Below are 17,590 nucleotides of genomic sequence, written 5' to 3'. Positions count from 1 at the left end.
TCCAGAGAGTTTTCTCTTCGCATTAGGTGGCCAAAATATTTGAGCTTCAGCTTCAATATCTGTCCTTCCAATGAGCACTCAGGGTTGATTTCCTTTAGGATTGACTGATTTGACCTCCTTGCAGTCCAGGGGACTCGTAGGAGTCTTCTCCAGCACCACAGTGCGGAAGCATCAATTCTTTGGCGCTCAGCCTTCCGTATAGTCCAGGTCTAACAGCCATACATTACTACTGGGAAAACCATAGCTTTGATTAGACGGACCTTTGTCGGCAAGGTGATGTCTCTGCTTCTTACTATGCTGTCTAGGTTGGCCATAGCTTTCCTCCCAAGGAGCAAGCGTCTTTTAATTTCATGGCTACAGTCACTGTCTGCGGTGATCTTGGAGCCCAAGAAAGTAAAACCTGTCACTGCTTCCATTTCTTCCCCTTCTATATGCCAGGAAGTGATGGGGCCAGATGCCATGATCTTAGTTTTTTTAATGTTGAGTTTCAAACCAGCTTTTGCACTCTCCTCTTTCACCCTCAACAAGAGGCTCTTGAGATCCTCTTCACTTTCTGCCATTAGGGTGGTATCGTCTGCATATCGGATGTTGTTGATAATTCTCCCAGTAATCTTAATTCCGACCTGTGATTCATCCAACCCGGCGTTTCTCATGATGTACTCTGCATATAAGTTAAATAAGCAGGGTGACAATATGCAGCCTTGTCGTACTCCGTTCCCAATTTTGAACCAATCAGTTGTTCCGTGTCTGGTTCTTACTGTTGCTTCTTGACCCTCGTACAGGTTTCTCAGGAGACAGGTAAGGTGGTCTGGTACTCCCATCACTTTAAGAATTTGCCACAGTTTGTTGTGATCCACACAATCAAAGGGTTTAGCGTAGTCAATGAAGCAGAAATAGACGTTTTTCTGGAATTCTCTTGCTTTCTCCATGATGCAGCTAATGTTGGCAATTTGCTCTCTAGTTCTGCTGCCTCTTCGAAACCCAGATTGTACTTCCGGTAGTTCTCAGTTCGCATACTGCTGAAGCCTAGCTTGTAGGATTTTGAGCATAACCTTGCTGGCATGTGAAATGAGCGCAATTGTGCGGTAGTTTGAACACACTTTGGCGTTGCCCTTCTTTGGAATTGGAATGTAAACTGACCTTTTCCAGTCTTGTGGCCATTGTTGAGTGTTCCAAATTTGTTGGCATATTGAATGCAGCACTTTAACAGCATCATCTTTTAGGATGTTAAATAGCTTAGCTGGAATACTGTCATCTCCACTAGCTTTGTAGTTAGTAATGCTTCCTAAGGCCCACTTGACTTCACTCTCTCGGATGTCCGGCTCATGTTCAGTGACCGCACTATCATGGCTCTCAGGGACATTAAGATCTTTCCTGTATAGTTCTTCTGTGTATTCTTTCCACCTCTTCTTAATCTCATCTGCTTCTGTTAGGTCCCTGCCTTCATTGTCCTTTATCATGCCCGTCTTTGCACAAAACGTTCCCTTGAGATCTCCGATTTTCTTGAAGAGATCTCTAGTCTTTCCCATTTTGTTGTTTTCCTCGATTTCTTTGCATTGTTCATTTAAGAAGGCCTTCTTGTCTCTCCTTGCTATTCTCTGGAACTCTGCACTCAGTTGGGTATATCTTCCCCTTTCTCCCTTGCTTTTCGCTTCCCTTCTTTCGTGAGCTACTTGTAAAGCCTCATCAGACAGCCACTTGGCTTTCTTGCATTTCTTTTTCTTTGGGATGGATTGAGTTGCTGCCTGCTGAACAATGTTACGGACCTCCGTCCATAGTTCCTCAGGCACTCTGTCTATCAGGTCTAATCCCTTAAATCTATTCCCCACCTCCTCTGTATATTCATAAGGGATATGATTTAGGTCATACCTGAATGGTTTAGTGGCTTTCCCTACGTTCTTCAATTTAAGCCGAAATTTTGCAACAAGAAGCTCATGATCTGAGCCACAGTCAGCTCCAGGTCTTGTTTTTACTGACTGTATAGAGCTTCTCCATCTTTCGCTGCAAAGGACATAATCAATCTGATTTCTATATTGACCATTTGGTGATGTCCATGTGTAGAGTCGCCTCTTGTGCTGTTGGAACACAATATCGTTACCCAGCCTTTATTCCCCCCCCAATGATTTCTAAAAACTATGTAATAAGAATTTTTAATTTTTGTGAACCGCCCAGAGAGCTTCGACTGTTGGGCGGTATAGAAATGAAATGAAATGAAATGAATAGAATAAATAAATAAGAACACATTTATAGAAAAACTAGAGATGTAAAATGTCTGGAAATAATGAAGCCATGGGGAATTTTTTTTAATCCTCTCTGTAAGATTCCCAGAATAGTTAGTTCTTTCATCTCTTATTAAAAGTATTGTTCTAATGTATATTTTACTGATAGACATTTATGCTCAGTTTCCCAATATGTGAGTAGAGTCACCACTGTGCATTCTTGACAGTAAATGTGCACTCTTGACAACTTGGGTTTTGTTCTGTAGAGTCCTGTGTTTCTGATGCCGTAGCAGTTGTTATATGTAGGTCTCATCTATTCAGACAATAATTACAAATTTACTAACTGAGTTTACTTTTAAAAGTGTTTAAATATACAGATAATAAGGAAAGGATGAGCCTCATACTTGTGCAATTTGTTGCCATGAAATGTGGTGAGGACCACTGGCTTAGGATCAAACTAGAGGTTATGTGCTGTTGTGTATTACGTTTATTTCATTTTTAAATTAGCATCCTAAGACTGCTTTAAGTGAAGATGTATTTTAATATAAATAAATAAAACAAATGTGAGGTGCTTAATTCTTTCCCCTCCAGCCATTTCCCACCCAAATACTTATTACCTTCAGCTGCTATTCTGTGTAATTTTGAGTAGAAAATAGGTATTGGGGATAGGATTTTGCATTCCCCCCTTCCTGGGTTGTATCTCCACTGAAAATCTCCCCGTCCAAAGGATGCTTTTGCTTTGTTAAACTTTGAAGGAAAGTTAGACGTAATTGCTTGTAACATTTAGTTTCATACTTAGATGACTTTAAAAGGGGATTAGATCAACAGCTATGATAGCTAAATTGAACCCCCATGTTCAGAGGCATCTGAACACTAGTTGCTGGGGAGCAAATGTGATAGGAGCAGAATGTGCTCACATGTTGGTTGTCTAGCCGGAGGCCCAATGAATCCACTAGACACAGGTAACACTCTGGATTTGAAAGCGCTTTGTTGCATGGCCAGCAAGGCACTCTGTCAGCAAAGGGGCAGAGAGCCCCGACTTCGGGGCGGGCTTTTATACAGTGAAATACGTCACATATAGAGAAGAACTCTAGCCATGTTCTATTAGACACATTACATGAAGGCATACACACACACCTTGTTATCAGCAGAGGAGCTGAATGTTCTCTCTCTTGGCCCGGGTGGGCGTCTGCCAACTCAGTATCAGGAGGTGGCTCACAGAGTACAAGTCTTATCAGCCAACTCTCTGGGGAGGAACTTATCCTCCCTATCCTCCTTAATAATTCACAGAGAATTTACTGACAGGCTACAATTTGCTTTTTACAGACTGTGGTGCCAACAAACATGGAGTAATTCTGGTTCATACTAAACATAAGCCAATCTGGGGTACACATAACACATTAGGGGTGAGGTTAAAGGATTCTTTCAACACAAATGATTGCGGAGGGCTTTTCACGCTCTGCTTTTCAGCTTCCTGGAAGCATATGGTTGACCACTACTTGAGCCATGACTTTTTACTAGAAGGACCCCTGGTTTGATCCTAATGTTTGTTTGTTTATTTATTATTACATTTCTATACTACCCAATAGCCGAAGCTCTCTGGGCAGCTCTTTTTCTTCTTACTTTTATGTATGAATGCAATATTTGGGTTAATTGCTGGTAGTTTTAAATTAAGTTTGTGGAATTCCTTCCCAAGGGCACCTGCAATGTTATCGTTTTAGCAACAGACAAATACCTGTTTATTCTACCAGGCTTTTTAATGCTGTTATTTATTATGTTTTATATTTGTCATTTGCCAAACAAGCAAACAAAACAAGAGTGCCAAAAATGGTGTTGTGAGAGTAGGGAGGGGCATTTTGCTCTACAGAGCATCATTTGGGTAGAATGATATGGGGGTGGGGGTTGGCATACAAATTGCATTGAGAATCCTGTGTACGAAGCTAAACTTGAGGGGGAAACATATTGTGGGGCACTTAAAGGAGTTGAAGAGAGTTGAAGAGAGGCCTAATTTGTCATGAAGAGCAAGATTTAGGGTCTGTGGCCTCCTGGTAGACTTCTGCACTAGCTTTTAGGGGCCGTTTTGGCAAGTGTCACTCATGCTCCGTATGGGCAGTGTGAGAGAGTGATTTGCAAAACTTCTATACACGTACAACTGGAAGTGAAATAGTTTGGCCCTATTTGTTCTTAAGCTGTACTATTAATCTCATTGTTAAATCTGGCAATAGATTTGTGGTCAGTGTTACATGAATTTTGTAGCATGCTAGTTACAGCAGTCCGTAAGTTGTAAGCTCTTATTTATTGGTATAGTGAATATTAAGAGCAGCCCATTGAAATCATGGTATTGCTGAACTTTGTATTTTCCACTGTATGTGTTCAAGTAGCCTTTTTGTACCTTTAGGGTTGTATCCTAGTTTAGACAAAGCATTATGTTTCTATATATCATTGCAGTTTGCAGAGACAAGTCGTGTGTGTTTGTGTGCGCGTGCGCGTGCACACACATGCTTACAAATACATATCACAAAGATTTTACTTACTTTGTAATTTTGTTAATATTGTCAATATTCTGTTGAGTGTTAACTATTTTTAAAAGTAGGTTTGTTATTATTTCAGCTAGTGCTTCAAAATCTTTGAAAAACCCCTGGACTAATGAGGACGATGCTAATGTTGGTGCTACTAAGCAGGAGGAGCCTTGGCCAGCTCTAGCAGACAGAACTCTTGTTGTTTTGGTAGAGCAATTTTTTTCCCATTTGCTGAAGGTCGTTAATATTTGTGCTCATGTACTGGATGATACTGTTCCTGGCCCAACAATAAAGGTATAACATTGTCTTTTTATGATGTTGCTAACACATTCCTAAACAGCATAATCTCTTTTATTAGGACCAATTGAAACATCACCAACTAGTGAGATTAATAAATACACTAATTTTCCAGTTTACCCTAACTAAAGGTAATGCACTGCTGTTGCTTTCTAATGAAAACAGTTTAGCTAGATGCAGAAGGCATACTTTATCACTTTTTATAAGCTAACTTGGCTAGAATTCTACTTAGAAAAGAATTTAAAGACTTAGAATTTTAAACACTTTACTAAAACGTTAAAAAAAATAACATCTTTGCAGTTTCTGTGCTAACATTTAGAGCTATTCCTGGTTCAGTCATACCCTGGCTGTAATGCTGGCAAGATTACAGACTGGTTTCCAATCTTTGTTTTCTTGCAGTATTATTTTAATGTGCATGGTTTATTGCTTTGGGAGCATGGTTGAATTTTTTTACTGATGACAGGACTTTTTTTAAGGCAACGTTACCATCTTTAACAAACCCACCTTCTTTGAGTCCAATTCGGCGCAAAGGAAAAGAAAAAGAAGTTTCTGAACAGGCATCTGTACCAATGAGTCCTAAAAAGACAAGTGAAAACAGCCCAGGTAGGAAGACCAAGCCCCTGTGGAAAGGATAGGCAATCAGTACTTTTGTACTGAATTGCGCCCTATTTGGTAACTGTACTCTTTTTTTTTTCCACTTGAGCATTCTGACAAAACCCCCTCCTTTTAAATCCTGTAATTATGTTTTAATCAAATGAAGTAATCGCTACACACAACAAAGCTAACTGGTTTGTTCACTTTTTAGTTAGCACAGCTCTAAGCTGGTAAAATACAAAGAGGTAATATTTGACTTAAATATATATATAGTTGAAACAGCCCTTTGAGACTTTTTATTTAGTCCTCTTCCTACATTCCAATTGTATATATTATGACACAGTCATATTCTTTGCAAATGTAGGTATCATTAAATATTCTGTATATGTGTATAACTGATAGCATCATATATACCAGCCATCTCTGTTTGGAGTGAGGAGGCATTCGAGGAATGAGTTATCTCCTCTCATGGCCCAAGAAGGCAGGGATCGTATGATCAGTGATCTTTGAAGGATGATCCTGTCCTCTAGCTTCGCCTCAAGTTTCCTTCCCTGCCTTCGCCCAGAACATCCTTGTTCTCAGTGCCCTTCCCTTCTCAGCTATTAGGCTATGGTACACTAGGTTTTTAATTCACTTTTCTTCACCTTCTCTCTTAGTCTCTACTTTTTGCTTCATTTGTCAAAAAAAAACCACCCTCCCTTCTTTCCCTTCCCTGTCCTCTGCCATGATGGCTCTGATGGGGAAGGAATTGTCCTTCCCCATCGGATGGCTTTAAACGGTGGTTAGATAAATACCTGGAGCCAATTTGGATGGCTCTAAAAGGGGGTTAGATAAATACCTGGAGGAGAAGGCTATCAATGGGTACTAGTCCTGATTGCTATGTGCTACCTCCAGTACCAAGCTTATGTACACCAGGTGCTGGGGAACATGGGCAGGAGGGTGGTCTTGCACTCGTGTCCTGCTTGTGGGTTCCTGGTCGACAGCTGGTTGGCCACTGTGTGAACAGAATGCTGGACTAGATGGATCCTTGGTCTCATCTAGCATGGCTCTTCTTATGTTCTTATGTCCTTAGCAGCAAAGCCTGCTAAACAAAAGAAGAAGAAAGCTCACTGTCACCCACATGAGACTAGTTTCAAGTCACTGCATTGTGCAGCATTTAGTCTCAGAACAGAAGGTAGTTGGGGTGCTAAATCTGCTAGCAAGGGGTGGAGCCTTGATTGATCTAATTCCTGTGAAGATGTTTGAGCGCCAAACAAATGTGCGTTCTACTAGGGCCACCAGGGCCTCCACCACGTTTACCGAACCAGCCAGTGCTTTAAAGCATACTAGGTCATCCTTGCAGCTCGCTAAGCAGCAGCATCAGTTTCCCATTGCCCAGCCTCCTAACTGTTAGCTAGCTTGGAAGTGCTCCTGCCCTGAAAGCCAGCCTAGAAATATTTTAAATATATAAATGAGCCTTGCAGCATACTGAGAGATACTGGGAATAGCCTCCTGTCCCTCAGAAGAGGGTCAGATCTTGTGGCTCTTCAGTATCTTCCAACGGTCCTGTACATAGATTATCAAATACTACGGGAGATACAAAGGAGAAATCTAGCACTCAAGAAGGCGAATTCAGTTAACCGTTGCCAAAGCATAAGTGCCTAGCCACTGGGTCTTCCACACTCATTAGAGGATTCTGATCAAGCCTTGCCCAATCCTCTTCCCCTCTTATCCAGCAGATCCCATCGGGCTCATAGGGACAGTGATGTGATTAGCATGCAGTTGTTTCAAGACTTGTCTGATGAGGAGGGCAAATGGTTGGAATCTGCCCAAAGAGATGATTCATCTAGAGACAGATTGTTTGTTTAATACTGAGAATTTCCTCCCACTGCTTTCCAAGGCAATAGCTTCCCTCAGAATAAAGCTATATGCACAAGCCAGTGCTCAAAAATCTACCACTCTAATCTCAGAGGCCACATCCAGGGCAGCATTGGTTTTCCTGGAACCGAAAGCACTAAACTGGGAAGTACACCATTGTTTTTCAACAAATTGGTCATGGCAGAGTAGACAACTTTGTTCCAAGGTTAATATAGCTCAACAATTACATTCCCTGCCCCAGCAGGCCATAGGGAACCACAAGGTGCCCTTGGTGGATGCCCCCATAGTGGTCCTCCTGTTTGAAGCCCTGGTCCTAAAGGAGGTTGATTCTCCCCTCAGGGATCCTGGGGAGAAATGTTCGGATGTTGTTCCCAGAAATGTACACAGGGAAGCAACCCTAGCCATCAGACCCTCATCCATTTCTGTGGTTTTTGCCTATCTGTCCTGTGAGACAATGATCTTTTCAGTATTCAAGTCATTGGCCCCAAAACCCCAGACAGGAGTCTCCTTAAGCTATACAAATAATTCTCCTTTATGGCCACATAGAGTGTACTCACATTCTTGGCCAGGACCATAGTAGTGGCCAAACAGTAAATATTGCTCAGGTACTGGAATCCAGGCACATATTCCAGAGAAAATTTGGCCACTGTCCCCTTTAGATTGGCCTGCATCTTTGGAGAAGATGTACTAAAGGATATTTTACTTGAAACCAAAGACAAAAGGACAGCTTTGCCTTCCTCTCACAAAATGGATGATAAAAGATCTCAAAAGAAGATTTTCCCATCCTTTCATCCTCACAGGAGTTTCTCCAGACTGAGGGGCTACAGATCTTTCAAGCTGACATGGTCCTGCTCCTGTTTCCCTTCCAGGGCCCCTCCCTCAGCTCCCAAGTCAGCAGCTGCTCCATCTTCCAAAGGAGGATGCCAGCACTTTGGACTTTACAGGATCTCCAGTGGGTGGCAGACATCATCATGGAAATCCTTTGCAAAAGACGAGTGGGTTCTGAACACAATCTGATTGGGTACAGAATAAAAATCAGTCACATTCCAAAAGACAGATTTCTGCCATCCCTGGCCTCCAGGTCACCTCCCAAGAGGATGATTGTAACACAAGCCAATCTGACATCTCCTGGACAGAGCCTGTGTCCCTACCACAGACTTTCTCATGGGTCTACTTGATCTTCTTTGTGGTTTCCACAAAAGAAGGGACTGAAAGGCCATCCTCTACTTAAAGTACATCAACAAGCTTGTGATGTATCACAACATCAGGATGGAAATACTCCAGACATCCCAGAAGGCTGTCCATCAGGACTTCCTGGCATCAGTAGATCTAATGGATTTCTATCTTCTTGTTCCAATAGACTCTTTACACAGGAGATACCTCAGATTTGCTTACAATCATTACTTACTCCCTCTGAAGGAGAAAGTTGTCAACAAAGCAAGTGAGGAATTTCCTGGAGAGACCATGCTTGGCAAAGTTTGCTCCCCAAGAGACAGGGTAATTAAAATCCTGTCATACCCACCCAAGGAGTCCTCCTCAGAGGGGGAACTTGGTTTACCTGAGCTCAAGGACTCTTCTTCCCCCGAGAATGATCCAGCGGCAGCGTCTCTGGAGGGTGTTGGATGTGCTGCTCAAGAGGAGACAGGCCCCTCTGGAATGCCTGGTGGGGGCCTCCCTCTTCCTCCTTCTCCAGATGGTTCAGGTTCTGATCCAGAAGTGGAGCCTCCACTCAGCCCTCGTGAAGGACAATGTATGAAGGACAGAGAGCAGTCCTAGCCCCTTAGGAGAAGCATCAGGTTGCAGCCAAGGAATTCAGCTCTGTGAAGGCCTTCCTTATATAGCTGGCTTCACCAGAAAGCTCCCTAATGAGTTGCAGCTGGCAGTGGAGCGTGTCCAGGCTAGGGCTTGCATAAATGGCAGGAAGGCAGGCCCAGCAGTTGTTGGCAACAACGTCTCTATCTCCTCTCCATCTGTGCTTTGTGTTCCAGACCTCTAACTTTTTCTTCTAGTAATGTAATCAGCTTACACTTTCTCCAAATATATGCCATATTATCTTCAGGCAGGAAAATAAACATACTGCATAGCTTTCAGGTCACTACTTCTGAACTGCATGTGTCTGTTTTCTCTTCCTTATGCTTTCTACCTCATCACAACCAGTGCAGTAGCCTTTCCTTCTTATTCCCGTAGCAGCTCAGTTGATGGGCCCTTCTAAGCACAGACTGTCCACTTAACTTGTAGGGTTATTTTGTTAGGGACCTCCTCCTTGACATCCACCAAACTCCACTGCCAAACTCGTTTTCTCTCCCTGTTTGCTTGCTCGCTTGTGTCAGCTCTGAGAGTCTTCTTAAAGCTGATGGTCTTGGTGGTGACCTTCTTATGCCTGCAGGGGATATACCTGCATCCATAATTGGACAGCATCTTGCTAAGTGCTCCCTCACTAAGGCCAGGGAAAACCCTACTGCCACCCTTTCCTACTTGGTACTTCACAGCTTCCGTATAAATACCGGGAAGAGCCACCTATGGCTGTCCAAGGCAATCATCCATCTAGGAGCAGAGATAAATGAGCCAGAGCCTAATTTTTCTGACCCCAGAAAGGATCGAAGAGTTGCTATGCAAAACCAGAACCATCCACGGGCAAAGGGCAGAAATCTGAGATTTATTGCTGTAAACCGCCTTGGGAGGGCTTCTGCCCTGAAAGGCATCTAAGAAATATTGTAAATAAATAAATGAAATCTGATGAGTCTAGCCCATTTACTGAGATATATAATTTCCTGGATTCAAGTGCCTCTTTGGGCATTGTTTCACTCCTTCCTATGACAATGACTACTCCTGCCATTCCAGCAGCACGTTACCCTGAAACATCATTACCTAATCCATAACCCACCATAGGGAAAACACTCTCTTTTATGGTGTGGAAAGCTCTCCAAGCTCAAGGGAGGCATTCCTCTCCAGGATTTCCCCATGCTGGTGCTAACAGCAGATGCCAGCCTCTTAGGGTGGGGAGCATATTCCCAGGGTCAGGTAGTGCAAAGAACATGATTCACGCTGTCAGGATTCCTTTAGCCCTCACTTTACTTATAAGCCCAAACATACACAGACAAGAGGCTTCAGTCTACAGCTTTTAATCCATTACTTCACAGGGTGATACAGATGCAAATCCTCAGTGATTCTCAGTCTACAAAGGAATGCCTTCAGGGGAATCAAAAGGAAGTTACAAGAGTTGCCCATCATTTGAAGAGGGAGGAGGTCTGACTAGCCTAACTTAAGGTGGGGGCGGGGGAGGTCCCTCTCTTCTCATGAGGCCTATAAGCACAGGTTTTCATGCAAGGCTAATGGGGTAGACCATCTAAGTTCCGCCCTGGCCTTCTCTCTCTTTGCTCTGCGCCTGCGCCTGGCATCTATTAGGTCATACTCCCCTGACCCTGCCTCCTCCTTTTCGCTGCCTCTCACGGGTGTGTGTGTGTGTGAAGAGGGACCCTCATCCTCAGCAAGCAGGACATTTGTAACCTGGGAAGCCAGCCTACTCATATCTGAACTAGCCTGGGAAAACACCTGCCCCATATCTGGCGGTTCTCCTTCAGAGTCTGAACTGCTATCCCACTCCCTGCGCTCAGAAACACCCCTGACACATGCGGGAAGCAAGACACGGTATAAACGGGCTGGAACGTCAAGTGGTCTCTCTCTCTGCAACAGTTCTCTCCAGTTCTTCTCAACCAGCATGTCCTTATCCAAATAGACAATGTTTCTGGAAAAGCCCACATAGAACACCCAGGTGGCAAAAGATCCCAGTCACTGCACAATGCAAACCTTCTGTTAGAGTGGGTGGAGCAGTCCATTCTGTTAATCACATTTTCCTTCATATCAAAGTCCACTTCAGCACCACAACATGAACATGTTCACTTCTGCAAGGAACACTAAGCTCCCACATGTTTCCCACTTCCAGACTCCTAGGGCAGAGGTTCAGGATGCCCTCACTTTTCCATAGCCTTCATTTCTACTGTTCCTCTTCTCCTCTGCCTCCCACCTCCCATTTCTGTGATCTTACAGAATCCTGAAGAAGATCAGATGCAAACAAGCTTCAAAGGTGCTGGTGGGTCTGCAGTGGCTCAGGAGGCCATTGTTTCTGGAGATCCTGCAGCTGGCCCAATCCAGGCCCTGGTTTCTCCCTCTTGGGCCAGACATTTTCACCCAGGGGCCAGTACAGCAACCAGACCTGGGGTGATTCCACCTAACCACCTAGAGACTGAGTGGGATGCTCTTCTACACCTAAGGTGCTCAACCATGTGAATATTGTCCTATTATTCTGGAGACCATCAATCCTGCAGATCTATGAAGTGCAGTGGAAGGTTGTTCGCTCACTGGTGCAGAAGGAAGGCCATCTCCTACTTCAAGGCTGGCATAAAAAACCTGTTCATATTCCTGCAAACAGAGTTGGATCTTGGCCTCCAACCAAACAGCTTACACCAGTTTAAAAATCTTTACACTGGCTGCCAATTTGTTTCCAGGCAAAATATAAAGTGCTGGTTCTTACCTTTAAGGCCTTACATGGTCTAGGTCCAAGGTACCTTAGGGAGCGCTTCCTCCCCTATGTCTCAGTCTACCACCTAAAGTCCCCTGAGGGTTATCTGCTGCAGCTGCCTAACATAAGGTTAGCAGCCACACGAAGAGGATCTTTTCCTTTGTTGTGGAATGACCTGCTGATTGAAATTCACCTGCTGACCTCTTTGAATGTTTTAAAGTGGGGATTAAAGACTCAATTATTCTGGCAGGCTTTCCCTTATTAGAACTTGTGTTCTTCTTTGTTGTTTTTATGTTGTATTGTTTTTATTGTTGGATTTCTTGTGAAATTGCTTTTAATTTTGTACGCTGCCTGGAGTATTTGTATATAGGTGGGTTATAAATTCCATAAATAATAACAATAACAGCAGCAACAACAACAACTTGTGAAGACCAGTCTTCCCCCTCTCCTCAGTCCTGTCCAGACCAGAGAAGCCTTACTTGGAGTCACACCCCTATCTGAAATGCTTCGTCTATGGCGCAACACTCTTGGCTCCCCAAGTGAATCACAGATTCCCGTCATGGAACCTTCATATGGTGCTCAAGTGACCAAACATTTGTTCACACCACTACAAACAATCCCTCTTTGGCTTGTGTCCATTATAGTGCCTTTTCTGGTCACCATCACATTAGCCAGAAGGATCTCAGATCTGGGAGTCCTCTCAGTGAGAGAATACCTTAGCACTTTTGATAAGGACTCAAGTCACCCTTTGCTTGGACTCTTTAATGTCAAAGATTAACTCTTTTTCTTTCACCAGTCTCAAGAGCAGCTGTTTTCTTCCTTTTCTCCCAACCCATCTCACCCCTTGGAGCCACTTTGACATAAATTGATTATGTGCAGGGCACTCAAAATTTATATCCATAGGACTAAATTAGCCACGTGCATCAATTCACTGTTTGTGCTATTGCACCCCACTTTCCTGAGGCGGTAACTGTTCACAACCACTATTGCTAGATAGTTTAAGGTCTGTATTACCATGGCATGTGATGCGCAGTATATCCCTAGGCCTTCTCACCTCACCATTTGCTCCACGCAAGTTGCACCCTTCTCCAGCAATACCTCCACCACTAACAGAGGTATGCAAGGTAGTGATATGAGGTAATCCCAACCCACTACCCACTAGACACATTTGCCTTCACTGAGGTGGCTTTTGGGAGATGAGTCCTACAAACTGTGGTTTTTCCCAATTAGGATCAGCCACTAGCCCACCCATTTTAAGAGGGTTACATTGGGCACATCCCATTCTCATTCCTTGGATGCCTCCTCACACCAACCTGAGAATGGAAGGTTGGGCACTTACCATGAAAGTCCATTCTTGGTTGGTGTGACAGAGGCATCCAACCCCACCCTGCAGAAGTGACTGACATTTTGTTTTATTTATTTATTTATTTATTTATTTATTTCTATACCGCCCAATAGCCGAAGCTCTCTGGGCGGTTCACAAAAACTAAAACCCGAGTTTTACTCGGTTGGCTTTTTCTGTGCACTCCAGCTTGTTGCCTTGCCTTCCTGAGTGGTGTCTGCTGCTTTGTGCCTTTCTTTGCTCCATTGTCTGCCTCTTAAGAATTTCTCCATTATTTGAGTTTGGCCATATATGGAAACTGGAAGTGGGGTTAGGGGACAGGAACTTCCTTCAAAGATAACTAATCTAAATTCGGTCTTGTTTAACCTCAGAACCTTAATAACTTTTGAACTGCTGCTCAGAATGTTGGAAGTTGTAGACTGAAACTTTTGGAGGGCACCAGGTTGGGGAAGGCTGCAGTCTGTAAAGGGACAGTCCTATGCCTCTTCAATATTCAGCGCACAGAAAGATTACAGAACAATGTGTAAAGTTCTGTTATCTCTGTAGGTAAGTTCTAAGAGTTTATTAAAATACAATTTACTTCTTTTTAATTAATAAGCTCCTAGGCAAACTGATACTTCAGGTCCTGTTCCAACAAGCAGATCATCATCTCTTGGCAACTTTTATCATCTCCCTTCATATCTCAAGCTGTATGATGTTTTGAAAGCTACCCATGCCAATTATAAGGTACTATATCCTTCTGCACTTTAATCAAAACTTTTTGTGTGTGCATGCTGTGGCATTACCTAGTTAATCTATATTGTAAATTACATTTCTGTGCTTTATAAGTTTAGTTTAAGATAATTGTGCAGGATGAGAGTCAGTTGACTCAAGAGCCTCTGGAAAGTTGGTTTTCTTTACTGCAACGCAGAACAGTAGCTGAGGTTCACATTGCAAATGTTCTGATTTGCTCCAAAGGATCTTATGGGAAAATGAGTGAAATGCTGACTTCAAATCAATAAATGTCACAAATAAACTGCCACCATTTGAAAGGAATATTTCTCTGCTAAATGGGCTAGAGTCAGACAGGGGTCCAAGATGGAGGAGTCTGCTTTAAAGCCAATCTGTTCTTCCCCAGTAACATCGGAACATTTAAGCAGTTCCTTACAGATATAATCAGCACACAATTTCCATATTACGAATAACAGACTGATGGGCCAATAATTGTTGGGATCAGCGCTGTCTTTTTTTGTAAATTGGGATGATGATAGCTTTACTCCAAACAGCAGGAATTTCCCCAGAGTTATTGGTCCATGAAAAAAGGTGGGCCACTAAGGGAGCCCACCAGAAAATATTTGTGGAAAAAACTCCCTAGAGAGGTTCGCCTGATACCTATATTGTACTCTTTGTGGCACCAGGTAAAGACCTTTTTATTTTCCCAGGCATTTTTAGCATTTTAACATTCCAGTTTTTTAGCTCCGCTGTTGCTTTTTAAATATCTGCACTACTGCTAGTTTTACTCTGGTTGTATTTTTATTCTGTAGTTTTAATCTATTATATTTTATATCTTATTTTCTGTTGTATTTTTGTGGTTTTAATTTTGTGAACGCCCAGACAGCCTCAGCTATTAGGTGGTATAAAAATGAAATAAATAAATAATATTTGCCTTAAGTACTTCTGCTGGAATCCCATCTAGGCCTCATGCCTTTCCAGAGAGTAATTGCAGAATAAGATATGTAATTTCAGACTGAAATACTGGTGGCCAACTGGGAGCACCTGGCATAGATGATAGATGGAAGGGTAGTACTGTTGACAATACTCTTTTGTTCAGTAAAGATTATTTGAAAATGTACTGCTATGGCTTGGTCAAGCTCAGTCCTGGGGCAAATTGTGGAGCAAATTTGTTCAGCAAAATCAGAAGACAGGAATTACCGGCCAAGAAGAAGGGCAGTTCGAAAGCAGGGTCTCAACAGAGCCCAAGTCAAGCACAGGCAAGCAGCTCCATTCACGCACAATCCAAGGAGCAGGGTCTTATCAGGAATCCAAGGGTCAGCAGCAAGAGAGATCAGTTCAAAGAAGAAGCAAGGTCAGGAAAACTAGGTTGCAAGGTACTGGGAGCTGAAATAAAGGCGTTGTTCCAGCAACCAGCAGGTCTCAACTGAGAGCTTATATAGTCACGTCTCCCAGCCCACACCCTGGTACAGTTGCAAGCCGTTAGTCCTGGCTTCAGAGTCTCCCTATTTCTAAGGAGACCCTTGCTCTCAAGTAGACTTTTACCCTCATGGAGCCTGGTTCTGGTGGGTCTTGACGCATGTGCTTCACCTCTGAGTGGTGACCTGTGCCTCCGCCTTCTAGTACCTGCATGCTTTAGCCCTGGGTGGTTGCTCGGCCTCTTCCTCTGACTCCACAGGTGAGGTGCAGCCCTCAAGGCCCCTGTCTGAGGCTTTCTCAGGGTCCACCATTGCTGAAGGGCCCAATGTAGCTTCTCCACAGTTGCTGAACATTCCTGGGGTATGACTAGAATTAGGGTGTCCCACAGGGTTCTTCAGGTTCTGCAGCATTAGGATCTTCATTCAAAGTGTCATCCTGGCCTGGTCTGGGTTAAGCATGACACCTTTGAGTTTCTCCACGTAGAGCCCGAGAGAGAACCCCTGCGTAGCAGTGTGACTTTCACCATGTGTGGCTTTTGTCACAGTGTCACAGGGCCAGTAGATGCTATTCCTGGCTCCTTCACCTCCAACATTTTTCTCTCTTTTACGAGCTTTGCTTCTGTTCCTGTTTGGCAGGTTTTCCCAAAAGACAGCTTGTGAATTTTTGAAAAAACGGAACAAAAAACAAAGGCAGCCATGTTCCAAAATCTTCCATACAACAATTCCAAAATTCATATAGTATAATACCTTTATTACACTACAGCATCCATTCATCCTCCCCTCCAATTCCCCCTAACCTGCTTTTTGTAACAGCTGGCTGATGAAATCTTGAAAGCTTACACATTTTTGTAATCTTTGAGTTGCCCTAATAAAGGTATTATACAATACTAATAAAGAAACATAACAACTGCTAATGCAAAGAATTCAGGCAAGTAAAGTTTGCTTATTGCTTTGTCATTTTCACCTGCTTAATTGCTTTGTAGCAGGTTGCTTCTTGATAGCATTCTGATAGTGCAGTCCTATACATATCTGCTCAGAAGTAGTGCAGTGGGGATCATTCTCAGGTAACTGGGTATAGGATTGCAGTCTGAGCTACTGTTTCAAAGTTTGCTAAATTTATTATGCTCTCAGTTTTTAAAAATATGTATGTATTTTTTGTGTGTGTGGGTAAGGTTACACTGGATCTCCAGAACAGCAATGAAAAATTTGGTGGATTCCTGCGATCTGCTTTGGATGTCCTCTCTCAAATTTTAGAGCTTGCAACTCTTCAAGACATTGGAAAAGTGGGTTCATAATTACTTACAATGCTTTTAAATGCCTTTATGCTATATTACCTAGAGAAACAAGTATCAACATAATACTGATCATGCTCAGACTTGTTAGTTGTAGAGCTTTCCTGGCTTTCTTGGGATAGTTGTGCTAAATCATTTCTGGCACTGTTGTGGGTACCAAGAGTTCACTTTAAAGATTTGGATTCTTGTCCTAAGAACCCCTTCAGCAAGACTTCTAACATTACTTTCTAACAGCAACTTCCTGCTTTCAATTATCCAAAAGTGGTTTATTAGACAGCTTAGCAGGCTGTTATTAGAGAGAAATTAGACAGAAGTTTATGTGTGCACAAAGTTTATTGTACAGCCCACTGGGCCACAATACTGGGCCAAAATCCAGTTGTGTGTGTATACCTATGCTACATTAATTTTGGTTGGGCTTCAGTATCTGTGGCGCTCCAGATGTTCTTGGACTCCAACTCCCATCAGCTCTAGCCAGCAATGGTCAGGGATGATGCAAGTTATACTCCAACCATATCTGGAGGGACAGATGTTCCCCCACCTCTTATGCAAACTGCTATGATTTCCGTCTTCCTGACCTCTGTCCAAAGAGCTGTGTGGTGAGCGTGCACTCATGGCTCTTTGCACCCTACTCCCTTTTCAGAAGTAGTCTCTGCTGCATGACATCTTTGAAACCTGGGGAAAGTTCCCCAGCAGTCTCCAGAGCAATATTAGGAACTGCTGTCAGAGAAATAGTGTAGGTGAGAAATAGCACTGCTTACCCTTTCCATGTCTGGTGTGCAGGAGGCATTCAAAATTTTGGGTTAAGTCTTCCTCCTGCCCCGG

At 43.1% G+C, this 17,590-nt stretch overlaps 1 protein-coding gene across 10 annotated transcripts in view; it reads left to right on the top strand.

The window, feature by feature from the left end:
- HTT (huntingtin) overlaps positions 1-17,590 on the top strand; it is a 381,175-nt gene that overhangs the window by 149,383 nt on the left and 214,202 nt on the right. For all 10 annotated transcript variants that reach the window (XM_084859889.1, XM_084859888.1, XM_084859886.1 and 7 more), the window contains 4 exons: positions 4,830-5,032; positions 5,512-5,638; positions 13,946-14,073; positions 16,649-16,759. In XM_084859889.1, the coding sequence (XP_084716015.1) occupies positions 4,830-5,032; positions 5,512-5,638; positions 13,946-14,073; positions 16,649-16,759 (569 nt within the window). The remainder of the gene's footprint in view (positions 1-4,829; positions 5,033-5,511; positions 5,639-13,945; positions 14,074-16,648; positions 16,760-17,590) is intronic.

This window comes from Heloderma suspectum, chromosome 5 (assembly GCF_057233095.1).
Source record: "Heloderma suspectum isolate Gila_16-S chromosome 5, 16-S_ref, whole genome shotgun sequence".
Lineage (NCBI taxonomy): Eukaryota > Metazoa > Chordata > Lepidosauria > Squamata > Helodermatidae > Heloderma > Heloderma suspectum.
This window is presented reverse-complemented; position numbering and strand designations above follow the sequence as displayed.